This window comes from Nannospalax galili, unplaced genomic scaffold (genome assembly GCF_000622305.1).
Source record: "Nannospalax galili isolate Female #2095 unplaced genomic scaffold, S.galili_v1.0 scaffold1049, whole genome shotgun sequence".
In the NCBI taxonomy this organism is placed as follows: Eukaryota; Metazoa; Chordata; class Mammalia; order Rodentia; family Spalacidae; genus Nannospalax; species Nannospalax galili.
The window spans coordinates 183468-196457 of NW_008358636.1; the positions used below are offsets into that span (position 1 = coordinate 183468).

The window sequence follows — 12990 nt, forward strand, 5'->3', positions numbered from 1 at the left end:
TTTGATTTATATTTCATTTCCTCTATCATCTCTTTGATCCTGGAATTGCCTTAATGACTTACACAGACCTCCGTCCCTATCAACCAAGGAAGTCACTGCCTAGAGCTCATGGTAAGAGTAACACATGACATCCATGCCTGTGGAATTCAGGGACCTCAACATAGGCTTCACTATCCAGAGTCAGCTACTAGTGCACAGCCTTGGTGTGAATGGTGGAGTTTTCACACCTGCTTAAACTGGGAAGCACATTCAGAAGGTGAGATGTTTTTGAGCTTAACACCACTTGTTTCTCCCATAACTAAAATTTAGTCCCAGCACTCAGGAGACAGAGGCAGGTGGATCCCTGTGAGATCGAGACCAGCCTGGTTTACATAGTGAGTTGCAGGGCAGCTGGAGTTTACAGGGAGACCATTCCAAAAAAGTTATCTAATTATCTATCTATCCATCATCTATCATCTGTCTATCTATCTATCTATCTATCATCTATATATCACCTATCATCTATCTATTATCTATCTCTCATCTATCTGTGGTAAAGCTCCCACAACCACACTTAGTAATTCATATACAAATTTTTGGTTCCAGGCACTCTTAAGTGAGGCTTGGGTTTAGAACCCTTGGGGGGACAAGATTTGTTGCAGGAACTTTCTAGACAGAAAGGCTCCAGTGGCCCACTTATAATGGCTCCAGATTGTCTTTTAACCTTTAGTCAACTGGCCAAAGGAAACTCCCCAGGAAAACCTACCGATTAAAATTCCGGTTGTAACTGAAGCTGCAGAGGTGAGCTGCAAAGAGGAGGAAGAAAAGAAGAAAAGTGCTTGAGTGACAACCAGAAAGAAGGGCAGGTCCTGGGGCAACTAATGTAGTGAATGAATGGAAACAAAACTTAATGACATACACCTATGACGAATGCCTTAATGAACCCCATTACTTATGTGCTAACCTGAAAACGCTAACTATAAGACAGGACAAATACATACCATGAAAATTGGTCCTGGACTCTGTTTTTCTGTGGTCTTAAACATCAGTTAACTTTTGTGTTAATCTTTCATGTTGCAAGTAGACACTGTGATTTCTCCAAAATGAATGATTAGCCTCACCCTGTGCCTAGTGTTAAGACTTGTGTGGGTTTGGAGAGGCAGTGCAGCGCTTCCCACAGTCCCCACCCTTGAACAGTTTCGCCCACAGATTCTTTACTAGCTCACTCCTTGTCAGACTGCTTCCTTCTAATGATGTATTTAACTTGCTGGAAACATGACTAATTCAGTGCTAATACCACACATGATTGTGAGGTGGCTCATTTTCAATAAATCTATTATCATTTGACTTGAACAAGGACCACTTGATAAACTTCAACTGTGGAGTCTCAGGTTTCCTGTTTTCAGTGATCATGAAAGAGAGTTGTGTAAAAGTGACTCTGAAATCACTAGAAGTAAACAGGTATAGTTATCACAGTCCAGTGAGTCCATTTGTTTTTATTCTGGGTCTGGACATGGGCACAAGTTTGGTCACATGGCCCAGAATTCTTGCTGTGGGAGTTCAGTTATTGTTGATGGTCTCTTCAATCCAGGTCATGTAGTGAAAGATGCTAGCATAGATGCCAACATCAGCTCTCAAAACACAGCCATCTGCATAAGACAGGATTCCATAAAGCATCCCATCACAGACTGCAGGAGCAGCTGAGACTTCCTGTCAGGGAAAAATTCAGGTTATCTTTTCTGGCAAAAGACAAGGAATTAAACAGGAAAAGTCAGGCCTTAAGAGTAGGTTACCTTGCAAGGCAGCCTCCTTCCTGGCACAATGCCCACACAGATCATATTTTCTTTGATGTTATAGGCTTTATAGGCATTGTCACAGTCAGTCTTGGAGATTACAGAGATGTTCACAGTTTGCAGTGTGTCGGGGTCCTTTGCTATAAGAAAGAGAGAAATCAAACATCCTTAACATTTCTCTTACATATCAAATCTGTTTTCTTTCCCTCATTTTCAATATTTATCTTTCTATTATTAGAAGGGAAAATAGTTCAAACTCTGAGAAATGAGCACTAGGAAGTCAAGGGAACATGCAGGAGAGTTCTCTGATTAGCAATTGTCATAATGCAAACATTCATCTCTTTATGAGTCATTTGGCATATATAAATATGACAGACCCCTGCAATAAAATGAAACCAATTACTTTAAAATTTCTCTGGAAACTTAAGTATTTAGAGAGTATCCTTTGTTATGGACGTTTTAGAGCTAGAATGAACTTAGAAGCATCTAGTCTAAGTTCTCATTTTTCAAGTGACAAAACAAGCCAAAACAGAGCAATGATCTGGTCAATTAGAGAAAAATCTCCCAAGATATTAGTAATATTAATAATAAAGAACAGTAAGTGGTTAAAGTAGGATTTATTACCAGATGTTCTGATTCCTTGTTCAAATTGTTCCTTTTATAGCAAAGGACCACAAGTACTATTAACTACGTACAACCACAAAGAAGGTTTTCTAATCTGATAAAACGAGAATGGCCAGAATCATATCTATACATGGGAAGGTGCCTTTATTAAGGGTTCTTTGGCCAAAGTACTATATTTTGATATTTTATTTTTCTTAATAAAAATGTGTGTTTACTTTGAAATATTTATTTGAAAATATATGAGTTTTGGAAAAGAAACATTGAGCTACCCTGCTTCACTTTCTAGTGTATCAATAATTTCATAGCTACACATTTCTTTTGAGAGTTATTTCCAAACTAAAAAGTTTACATTACTTTATTTCATGATCCAGATAAAAATAGGACCCATATTTTTCTGAGGTAGTGACATTATTTTTATATTCAAGGAGTGTAACCCCTCACCAGAGGGACATATCTATTGCTAAAAATCAAATTGATCTCAAAGGACGACTAATTTATAATTGATTTTTATTGATGTATAATAATTGTGCATCTTTATGGGCTGCAATCACCTTAAGCATCATTTGTTGGGTGTAGTAAGAAAATTTAAAATTCCCTTTTCTATGAATTTTTGTTTTGAAATATACAATATATTTTTATTATAACTGGTCTACTGTGTATCAGAACACCGGAATATGCTCTGTCCACCACCATGCCAGCTGTTCAACCTCTTCCCATTCCCCTTTCCCCTACTCTTCAGTTATCACTTACAACCTTGCATAAGAACATTATGTTTAATTCACCATGATATCATGTGTTTGCTGTCTTAATATTTATTTAATATTTCAAGGCTTTAAGCTGATTCATTTCCTGAAATTGTTTTGTGCTTCATTTTAATGTTGTAGAAATTGAAACTCTAAGCTAAAATAAAATCTTGTCACATGGGCAAATTAGGTCTAGATGTATTTTATCTTCTCATCTAAATCACTTCTTTTATCTTTGTGCAAAGAAGACTGACAGATTCTGAAGAGGAAGGCTTGAAAGTCTCCTTGTGTGAGTTGAAAGGAACAGGAGAAGAGATTTCAAGGACGAATGCAGAAACTTGAAGAAAACCCTCTTAAGGCAGAATTGCAAAAGTTTACAGGAGAGTCTAATCCTGAGGGAATGTTGTCAAAGTCAGTAGACATCATGTATGGCTTGAACTTACTGAGGTCACATAGGTTGTAGGCCCACGTGGAGACAGTACACATGGTATTTTTAGGGATGATGTATTGGGGCAGTTCGGCCATTTCCACATATTTACTTGGTCTGATCACTCTTTTCAATTTGATTAACATGAGGTCATATTCAATAGAAGAGACTGAGTAGTATGGATGATGGATCATCTTCTCGTGTCCGATGATTTCTACATTGCGTTCTTTGGGGTCTGATGGGTTTGTGACCCCTAGTACCACCTGGAGTTTCCTGGAATGAGAGGGATGTCCGTAAACCTATTTTATCATAGATGATCTCTCCAACCATATGCACCTTAACTAGCCTTCCCCATAGGAGGGTCCCTGTATCTATGTATCTAACCAGAGAACTCTAAGAGCAGAGTGATCCAGGGGTCTTATCACTCACGGTAAATTGCAATGTGCAGCTGTGATCACCCACAGAGGATGAATCAGGACTCCAGTGCAGGGCAAGTAATCAGATTTCAAGTAGACCAAGTATGGGGGAGTCTTGCCACCTATATGGTCTGGATTAAAGGCACAAGCCCCTGGAAGAAGAGGTATGAGATTTTTCAGGAGTCACTAGAAAAACCAAGGGATATTCATTTAATCGGCACTTTTAACTGTGAACTAAATTGGTAAAATGAGGTAATTTGCACTAAAAAAACTGAAGGAAGTGGTAAATGATAGAAATATCTATTTCAAAAAGGGAAAGGTATAAAAACATTTTAGCTGTAAAAACATTATTCAAGTTGAAACAAGCTTTCTTGGATCTGAGAGAAATCTCCCTGTGTAAAGTGCTTGCTGCACAAACCCGATGGCCTGAGTTTGATCCCCAGAACCCATGGTAAGTGGAGGGAGCAGAAGTAACTCCACCAAGTTGTCCACTGACCTTCACACATGCACCACCGCACACCCACCCATATGCACATGCACCCTCATAATAATACATTAAGAAAAGAAATGCAAGTTTTCCTAAATACTTTATACAATTCAGGGAAAAGTATTTTAAATCAGCTAAATATTAAACCGCTTTTTGCCAATTTTAGAGTGCTAAGGTTTGGATGTAAAATGTGCTTCACACGCTCATAGGCTTGAACACTTGGACCCCAGCTGGTGGTGCTGTTGGAACCTTTGGGGTATAGAATGAAGCTTCAGGAAGTTCATCTCTAGGGATCTAGCCCTGAGGTCATATTATAGCCCATCTCATTTCCCGCCCACATATGAGCAAGCAGCCTCAGGCTTCTGCCCTCACATTCACAAGCAACTCCTGCTGACATGTCTTCCCTACCATAAAAGACCATACCCTCAAAGTCAAAATGAATGCTTTCTTTCTGAAGTTGCTTTGCATCAGCTCTTTGGTCGTTGTCAGGATCTGTGTTAGGAGCTTGAGCTATCCAGTGAGTAAAACAGATCTCCCGCTGTCAGACATTTGAACTTATAAAACAATAGATACAGTACATATGAAAATGGCATGCTAGGTGCTGACAAGAGCTACAGGGATAAAAGTAGGACAGGGAAAGAAGGAGAAGCAGCACCAGTGGTGTGGGTAGTGTCAGCCTGGGGAGTGGAGTATCACGCAGCAGGACAGTGATCAGCTGACCTCAACATGAACAGTGAAATGGAGACAGGGGAGTAGGATTTTCAGATATGTGGGCTGGATAATCCAGGAAAAGGCAACAGCTAGAGCAAATTATGTTTAAGGAACGTGGTAGGGGCCAGTGTGGTGGATATGGTATGAGTGACGAGAAGACGGTGGAAAGTGACCAGAGAAGATACAGCAGGTTCTCTGGGACATTGGAAGTACATGGACTTGTCTTCTGAGTAAATGCAGGACCACTTCAAGGTTTACAGAAAGTAATGATGACAATATTCTATCTTTCAAGTATAGCATGTAGAAACAGAAGGTCCTACTAAGGGAATAATTTGATAGATCAGTTGACATGTTGACTTCGACCATCATGGGCAGTGGAAGTGACTGACTTAGGATATGTTTAGAAGGTGGAGCAAATAACATTTTCTTAACATATTGAATGTAGGGTGTGAAGATGAACCATGCCAGATGTCCAGTTTTAAGTCTGCTGCTCTTTTCCTTAGATTCCTCCTTCTAATCACTGCCCCCACTGCCTATTCTTGTACCACAATATCAATCACGTTCCAGACAGGCTCAGAGTCAGTTCTTCCTTAAGACTGGATCTGATATAAACATGTCAATATCCATCTGTCCTCCAAAGTAGACAAGCAATCAACCTGAGGTGGGACAGACAGGAACTCACCCAGGGAGAAACTGGTATGGACAGTGACAGTGGTTGAAAGAGAAAAAGTACTATACTTTAAGCCTGGAGTGATGCCCCCTGTCTTGATCTGCATCGCATGCCTTCCCCAGGACTTCTCTTTGGCAAACAGAGGCAGATGTACAGATACTCACCAAGGAGGTTTATAAGAGCCCAGAGGAAGACAAACTTCATGATGATGTTGAAATTCTTTTCATGAAATGAAGTTTACCTAAGAGTTTCTGAAAAGCACAGGGAAGAGAGAAGTTAAAAGAATAAATCTGATAAAGTAAGAGACCTCTACGTTGGAAAAAAGTGTCATCTAAGTATTTCAGTGGTCAAGAGTTCAGTTCATGAAATGGTGTCCTTCCGTCAGTGTACAGGGTGGTGTCTGAAGGAAGGAACTGCAGTCAAGAATTTGATCTCTGACATGGTTCTAGAACTCAGGGTTTTACCCTCTATTTCAAGGAAGAAGATACCTCACCTGGGAGATGTTCACAAAGTTTCATCAGCCTCCTGCTCTCTGATCTGTGTGGGCAGGCCGCTCTCTAGGTTGCAGGCATGATTCTGACCCCTCCTGTGTCTATGATGTTATCCTATTTGTATGACTCTGCTTGTGCTTCATCTGTGCTCTCACACTGCTGTTGATCCATCTGCTGGACACGGAATGCCTCTTTGAAATCCTTCAGTCCTTTTCTGAATGTCGCTCTTTTTTTCATGTATCAGTTAAAACAACAGCCATCAATTTAAATTATATGCATCTCACCTGTGCTAGCATATTATCTGCTAAGGATGCCTAAATTTAAAGTCTCCACGACCAACTTCAAAAAGCTTACAAGGTAGTGGGGATGTTAGGTGGCTGAGCAGATAGATTCCACCAAAAAGTACTCAGAGCTAAAAAGAACTGACACGTGATATAGGCGAGGTGAAAATGAACACACATCTGCTCAAAGATTTGTATCCAAAGCGTATAAGGAAGTATTACAACTCACCAATGAGAAGGCAGGCAACCTGATTTAAAAGCGGGTCTAAGATCTGAGCAGACGATTACCTTGCTGATAATTTTATTCTTGACGGAGGGCTAAAGCAATAATCATTTGCTATCTTACAGATCTGTTGTGGGAAGTCAGTTATTCAGTAACTGTGAAATTTGGAGTTACGGTTTCCCTTCTAGTTGAGTGATGAGCACCTTTATTTGACCTTTCCTCTATCTATGTCCACGTGTTCAACAAAGGAAAGAAAATGCTCAGTGGTCAAGAGCACATACTGTTCTTGCAAAGGATCAGAGTTCAGTTCCCAGCACTCACATCACATGGCTCCCAATTGCCTGTAACTGCAGCTCTAGGGGATCCAGTGCTTTCTTCCCACTACTGTGGAAACCTGCACATACCCACACAGAGACAAACATGCATACACATAATTAAAAATCAAAATGAATCTTTAAAAATGAGAAGCTTCCTTTTGCAACAGATGGAAACTATTACAGAATTATACAACTGGCCACAAACAGATAATAGGTATCTGTGAGATGCCCAGCGCTATAAGTGACATGTTTATAATAGAACCTCTGCACTTAAGGCTCATAGAACATAGTGAAACAGGGGTGAGAGTAGAGAGAGTACTAACACATCTCTCAACTCTCACCAGAGAAGCTTCTTCACGCATCAGAGGGCCATGAACATGGAAGGCCACAACCGGCCAAAGTGTAGAGAAGATGGGACTGCAAAGTACATGTCCCTGGATAAGACTCATTAAACCTCAACCACCCCAGGGCTCAGGGACCATTGTGGAAGAGGGGGCTGAAAGATTGTAAGAGCCAAGGGTGGTGCATGACCACAAGGAAATAGTCTCCCAGGCTTCTGGGAACTTGCTAATATGAAATTAGAGCAATTGAGACAGCATGCACAAGACTCATGCAAACTCAATCAGACAAAAATCATCGTAGAACTGAGAAATAGACAGCCTTAGCAGAGGAACTATTGGCAGCTGATCACTTCTTGACGAGGGATAGCTGGTATTCTTTAAGGGAGTGATGTTAGACAGGCTGAACCGGCTTCCATGGATAAACTTTCATTGAAAGACATCTGGGTGCACAAATTTGACATGATAGGCCTTAATATATATGACAGAATGCATGAAATCCAGTAGAGGGGGCTATGGAGAGTGCAGATAGGGGAGGGGATCTAAATATGATTAAGATGTATTGTATAGAATGCGCAAAAATTGATAAAAATTGTACTAAAATTGGCTATGAAACTATGAAAAGTTCTGAAAGCTATTTAGTGTATATTATTACTATGTCTTACAATAAATTTAAAAATAGTGTGACATTATTTCTGGTTTACAGAGGAGGAAGCTAAGCCTGTGGGAGATGGAGCAGCCCATGTCCAGGTAGCTAAATAACACAGATATAGCAGAATGCTGGTATGCAAGTTAATAACGGAAGTGTGGCACCCTGTCACTAGGATAGAAAACTGCGAGGAATGTAGGAATTTATCCAATCAAATACCAATACAAGGATTGAAATGAGATAAACCATGAGATGTTACAGAATTAAGATTAAATGAAAATCATAGCCAAAAGTTGGAGATGTTAAGAACATGTAAAAAAAATCCCTGTGGGAATAGAGTAGGTAAGGATGAATTTAGTGAGGACATGGTCTAAATATAATTAACATGTATTGTATGAAATGTACAGTAATTCCAAAACTGGGAGAAATGCTCACAGGACTGAAAACAAATACTAGTTCTCTCATGCCATTCTCCTTCCCTGTAATCTCTTTTAACCCTGGTTACTTAAAGGCAACCTTTCTCAAAATATGAAGACATTAGAGTTAGGGATTCAATATATGAATTTCAGTGGTAATAGAGTAGAGTTCCATCTCGAACATAGGAGAAGGCACGTAGACGAAAAACAGCACATGAAAACATTTTGAACATAATAAGTTATTAGGAAAATCTAAACTGAAGTAATATGGATCTAGGACAACACATATGTAGAATGATTAAAAGTCAAACACTGAAGATAAACGTTGGCAAAGGCAAAATAAAATGGAAGGAGTCAATGCTGGTGGAATTTATAGCTGACAGGGTTATAAAGTAGTACAGTCACTTTAGAAAACAGTTTCGAAGTTTCCTAAACAGCTAGATATCACCCTACCCTATGACCCACCAATCGCACCTTGGTTTTTATCCAAAATGAACTGAAAACTTATGTCCACAGAGAAACTTTCAAGTGAATGTTCACAGAAACATACTTCATAATTGCCAGACCTTGGAAACAACGAAGATGTCCTTCAACAGGTAAAGTATAAACAAAGTGTGGTACATCTGAAGGAGGAAATATTATGCATTGGTTTTAGAAACTGAGCTAGCAAGACACAAATGTGTAACTCTAAGCAACAGAAGTGGTTCTGAAAAGATTATATTCTGTATGATCGCAGTTATATGACATTGTGGAAATGGTTTGGAAAGAGAGGGGTGGGGATAAGTACCGTACAGGGACTTTTTGGGGTAGTGAATTTCCTTTGTAGGGTACTTGTCAGATCCCAGACTTGTCAGATCTCACAGATCTGTGCAGTGTAAATAACTGTAATATAAAGCGAAAACTTCATGTCAGGTCTAGCTGGAGTATACCCAATGTCCTCCTCTGGCCTCCACATGCATGCATGTAAGTGCATTACACCTTCACACTCACTTGATGTACCAAACACGAGTTCACCGCGTACAGGTACCCCCGTTCACCGCGATGAGTCCCTGAAACAATATGACATGTTTGTGAAACTATACTACAGTATTAGAAGGGGAAAGTTTAGGGTTAGCCAATCAAATAGGAATCAAGTGAAAGCTTTCTTATATAAGCCTTGCATAGATAACGACTTGCATAAGAATTTATCATGTAGGAGATAGGGAGCCAAGAAATTTCATTACTTCCCTGTGTAGTCTTCTTCCTCTGAATGTGAGCAGTATTTGTAACTGGCTTCTAATAGAATTCCTCAGAAGTAATGGGATGTGCCCATAGGATGATGTTAATGCATAATGACAGATTATATATTTTATAAGCTTTCTAACAGCCACAGGAGAGATTTCATGCTGGTTCTATGAAGTCACAGCCATGTTGTGGAAGCCCATAGGCAAAGAAGCCCAGATATTTTCAATCTCTCAAAACAATACCATCCCCAAACTTGTGCTGGCATTTAGCTAAAAGCCAGCAGAAAACCAGGATTCTGTGTGGTATAACATAGAAGATGAGTTCTCCTGGCATCTTGAGTAATTCTAGAAGCAAAATCTTCCTTTGTAGCCTTCCCAGACCCTGAGGAGATGACTCAGCTAAGTTGTACCTGAACTCTAACCCATGGAAATTGTGAGGTCATAAAAATGTGCTATTTTAATCCCCTCATTTGTAGTAAAGGTTTTTATACAGCAATGGAAAACTAAGTATGAATTGTGTGTTGTCCTTTGTTAGATATTATTTAATAGCAAGAGGGAAAGCTTGAGCTCTCATGCCGGTGGAGGAGATAAATGTCCTAACAATTACCACCATGGATGTCACAATGTGGGAGGTAAAATGAGGCAGACAACCACACAGCACAGTCCACAGGGAACAGCTTGTGTTTAAAAGGATTCACAGCATAAGACAAATGAAAATAGTGGGGGAGAAGAGCAAAATTATGAGGAGAAAGAGAAGGACTAGTAGAAAAAAGGCAATTCATAAATTCTGTAACAAGAAAGTAAGTTGGGGAGACATGCACCTGGTTTCCATATTTTAGATGAGTGAGGCTTGATCTTTCTTAAGAGAAGGCAGTAAACATCAGTGGACATGGGAGGTTAGACTATAGCTATCAATATGAAATCACATAGGATATACGAAGTCCTGTGTGCTGTATCACTGTGGAAGGAACTATAAGCCACAAAATTTGCAATATAGTAAAATATAACTAAAGGAGTCCAAAATTTCCTAACACATAGAAATCAGAGTGTTTGAAGAGGCAGAAATGCTAATTGCCCTGATTTAATAATTATTCGTTGCTTACAAATATTAATTTATAATACTCTCCTCTGCAAACATATACAAATATTATGTCTCAGTAAAAACATGTCACGCATATGTAAATAAATTCAAGCCAACAGAGAAGATGCAGAACAGTAAACAAAGTGCACGAAGATGTCAGGAGAAGATCCACATCATAGGTAGAGACACAATCTGTAGATAACAGAACGCTTCTTCCACTCAGGATGGAGGAAAAAAGGGTAAAATAATGTAGGAATGTTTTCAAGTTTGGTGGTGTCAGTCTGTACCAAAAGATACTGCTCCCTACTAGCAAATCGGAGGTCATTTGCTGAAGAAAGTGAACATACACTATAGCTTTTGGGGGGTCTTTTTTGAGATAGGGTCTCCATGTAGCCCCAGCTGGCCTGGAACTCACTATGTTGACCAAGCTAGTCTCCATCTTGCAGTGTCCACCTGCCTTTGCTTCCTGAGTTCTGGGATTAAAGGCGTGCACCACTACACTCAGCTATGACAGCACTTTTGAAAAAAATTAAACATTTTTTCTGTGACAGTTTTGTACATCTTTATAATGAATTTTGTTCATTGTCATCTCCAATTACCCTCTCATTCTTTTTTAATAATATCTTTATTTAGTCTCTGAAAAGTTCTCATATGTGTACAATGCATCATCACCATATCTGCCCCTATTTCCCCTTCCAACTTCCTCAGTCCCCCAACAAATCTTACTCCCAATCTCCTGTTCCATGTCTTCTTTTTAATTTCATCTAATTAATGTGTCCATACACACACAGATGTAGGGGGCCATCCACCGGGGCAAGGAAACCATACCAGTGGCCATGCTGGAGATGGCTGCAGTACCTATCTACAGCCAACAGCTCCTCAGCCAGGAGCGGGGTCTCAGGAACCCTTCTTGAGCTCATGCTGGAAGAGTTTTCTTCGTTCATTATTATACCACAAATTCCTTCCTGCAATTAAAATCATATAACTTTCTTTTCTTTTTATAAGCTAGTATACAAAGTAATAGACTTCAATATAGTATTTTAATATATTTTATTCCTTTTTAAATTTTTAAAATAATTTCATGCATGAATACTATATTATTTCTATCATTTATATCCCTTGTCTCCTTCTCCAGGTCCTCCCATGCCCTCCTCCCCCAGGTCCCCTCAAACTGATTTATAATCTCTTTTATTATCATTTGGTTACATATATGTATATATAAAATCTACCGGTTCCTTTTGGTGTTGATGATATGTACATGTGTTTAGGGCTGACTACTTGGGATTGGATTGCCTTTTCTCCAGGGGGCTTCATCCGTGGAGAAAACTGATCCTCCCTCTCTCAGCAGCCATTGATTGCCTGTAGTTCTTCATCTGGGGTATGCAGGGTTACAAAATAACCTCCATCTCCATTGGCATGCAAGCAGTGTTGTGATTATTCGGTCTTGTTTAGAAACTTTGTTGTTGAGAGTTCATGCCTGTAGCTTCCCTTTAATATCTGGAAGACACCCTCTAGCAGCAGGTGTCCTGGTCCTCTGGGTCTGATAATCTGCCTCTTCTTCCATGATGTTCCCTGAGCCTCAGGTATAAGGATTGCACTATAGATATACCAACTGGGGCTGAGTACCCCGTGGTCACTTATTCTTTGCATGTTGACCAGTTGTGGATCTCTTTAGTAGCCTCCATCAGTTGCAAAAGGAAATTTCTTTGATGAGAGGTGACAGCTCCATTTATATGTGGGTATAATGATAAGTATTTAGAACACAGAAAATGGCAGAAGTAGGTGCTGCTTTAGGATCTATGACTTCTCAAGTCACAGATTATTGGCTAGTTTTACAGTATCGGTCATGAATTTCCTTCTATTGAGTGGACCTTAAGTTCATTGAACTGGGATTATCCCTAGGATACAAGTGCCACAATTGGACCATTAGGGATATTTTGCTAAGCCAGTCATTGTCATGGTTTGCAGGCCTCATATCTGGATAGGACTATTGATTGCTTTTCTCCTTTAGCAGGTTACACAGCACCTTCTGACATTATGAGCTGGTTCTCAAGGAGGAGGCTTCCAAGTAAGTTCCATATCAATTCTTCCAAGTCCTGTGTCCAAAACGTAAGGTGTCTT

The 12990-nt window shown here is 39.7% G+C and overlaps 1 protein-coding gene across 1 annotated transcript; it reads right to left on the reverse strand.

Moving 5' to 3' along the window:
- Positions 1-1539: 1539 nt before the first annotated feature.
- On the reverse strand, positions 1540-6054 carry Prss58 (serine protease 58). The gene is made up of 5 exons (XM_008821927.1): positions 6015-6054; positions 3996-4134; positions 3583-3839; positions 1773-1912; positions 1540-1689 (listed from the first exon to the last, which is right to left on the reverse strand). Exons 1-5 carry the CDS (start codon positions 6052-6054, stop codon positions 1540-1542), a joined length of 726 nt encoding a protein of 241 aa, XP_008820149.1.
- Positions 6055-12990: the final 6936 nt, after the last annotated feature.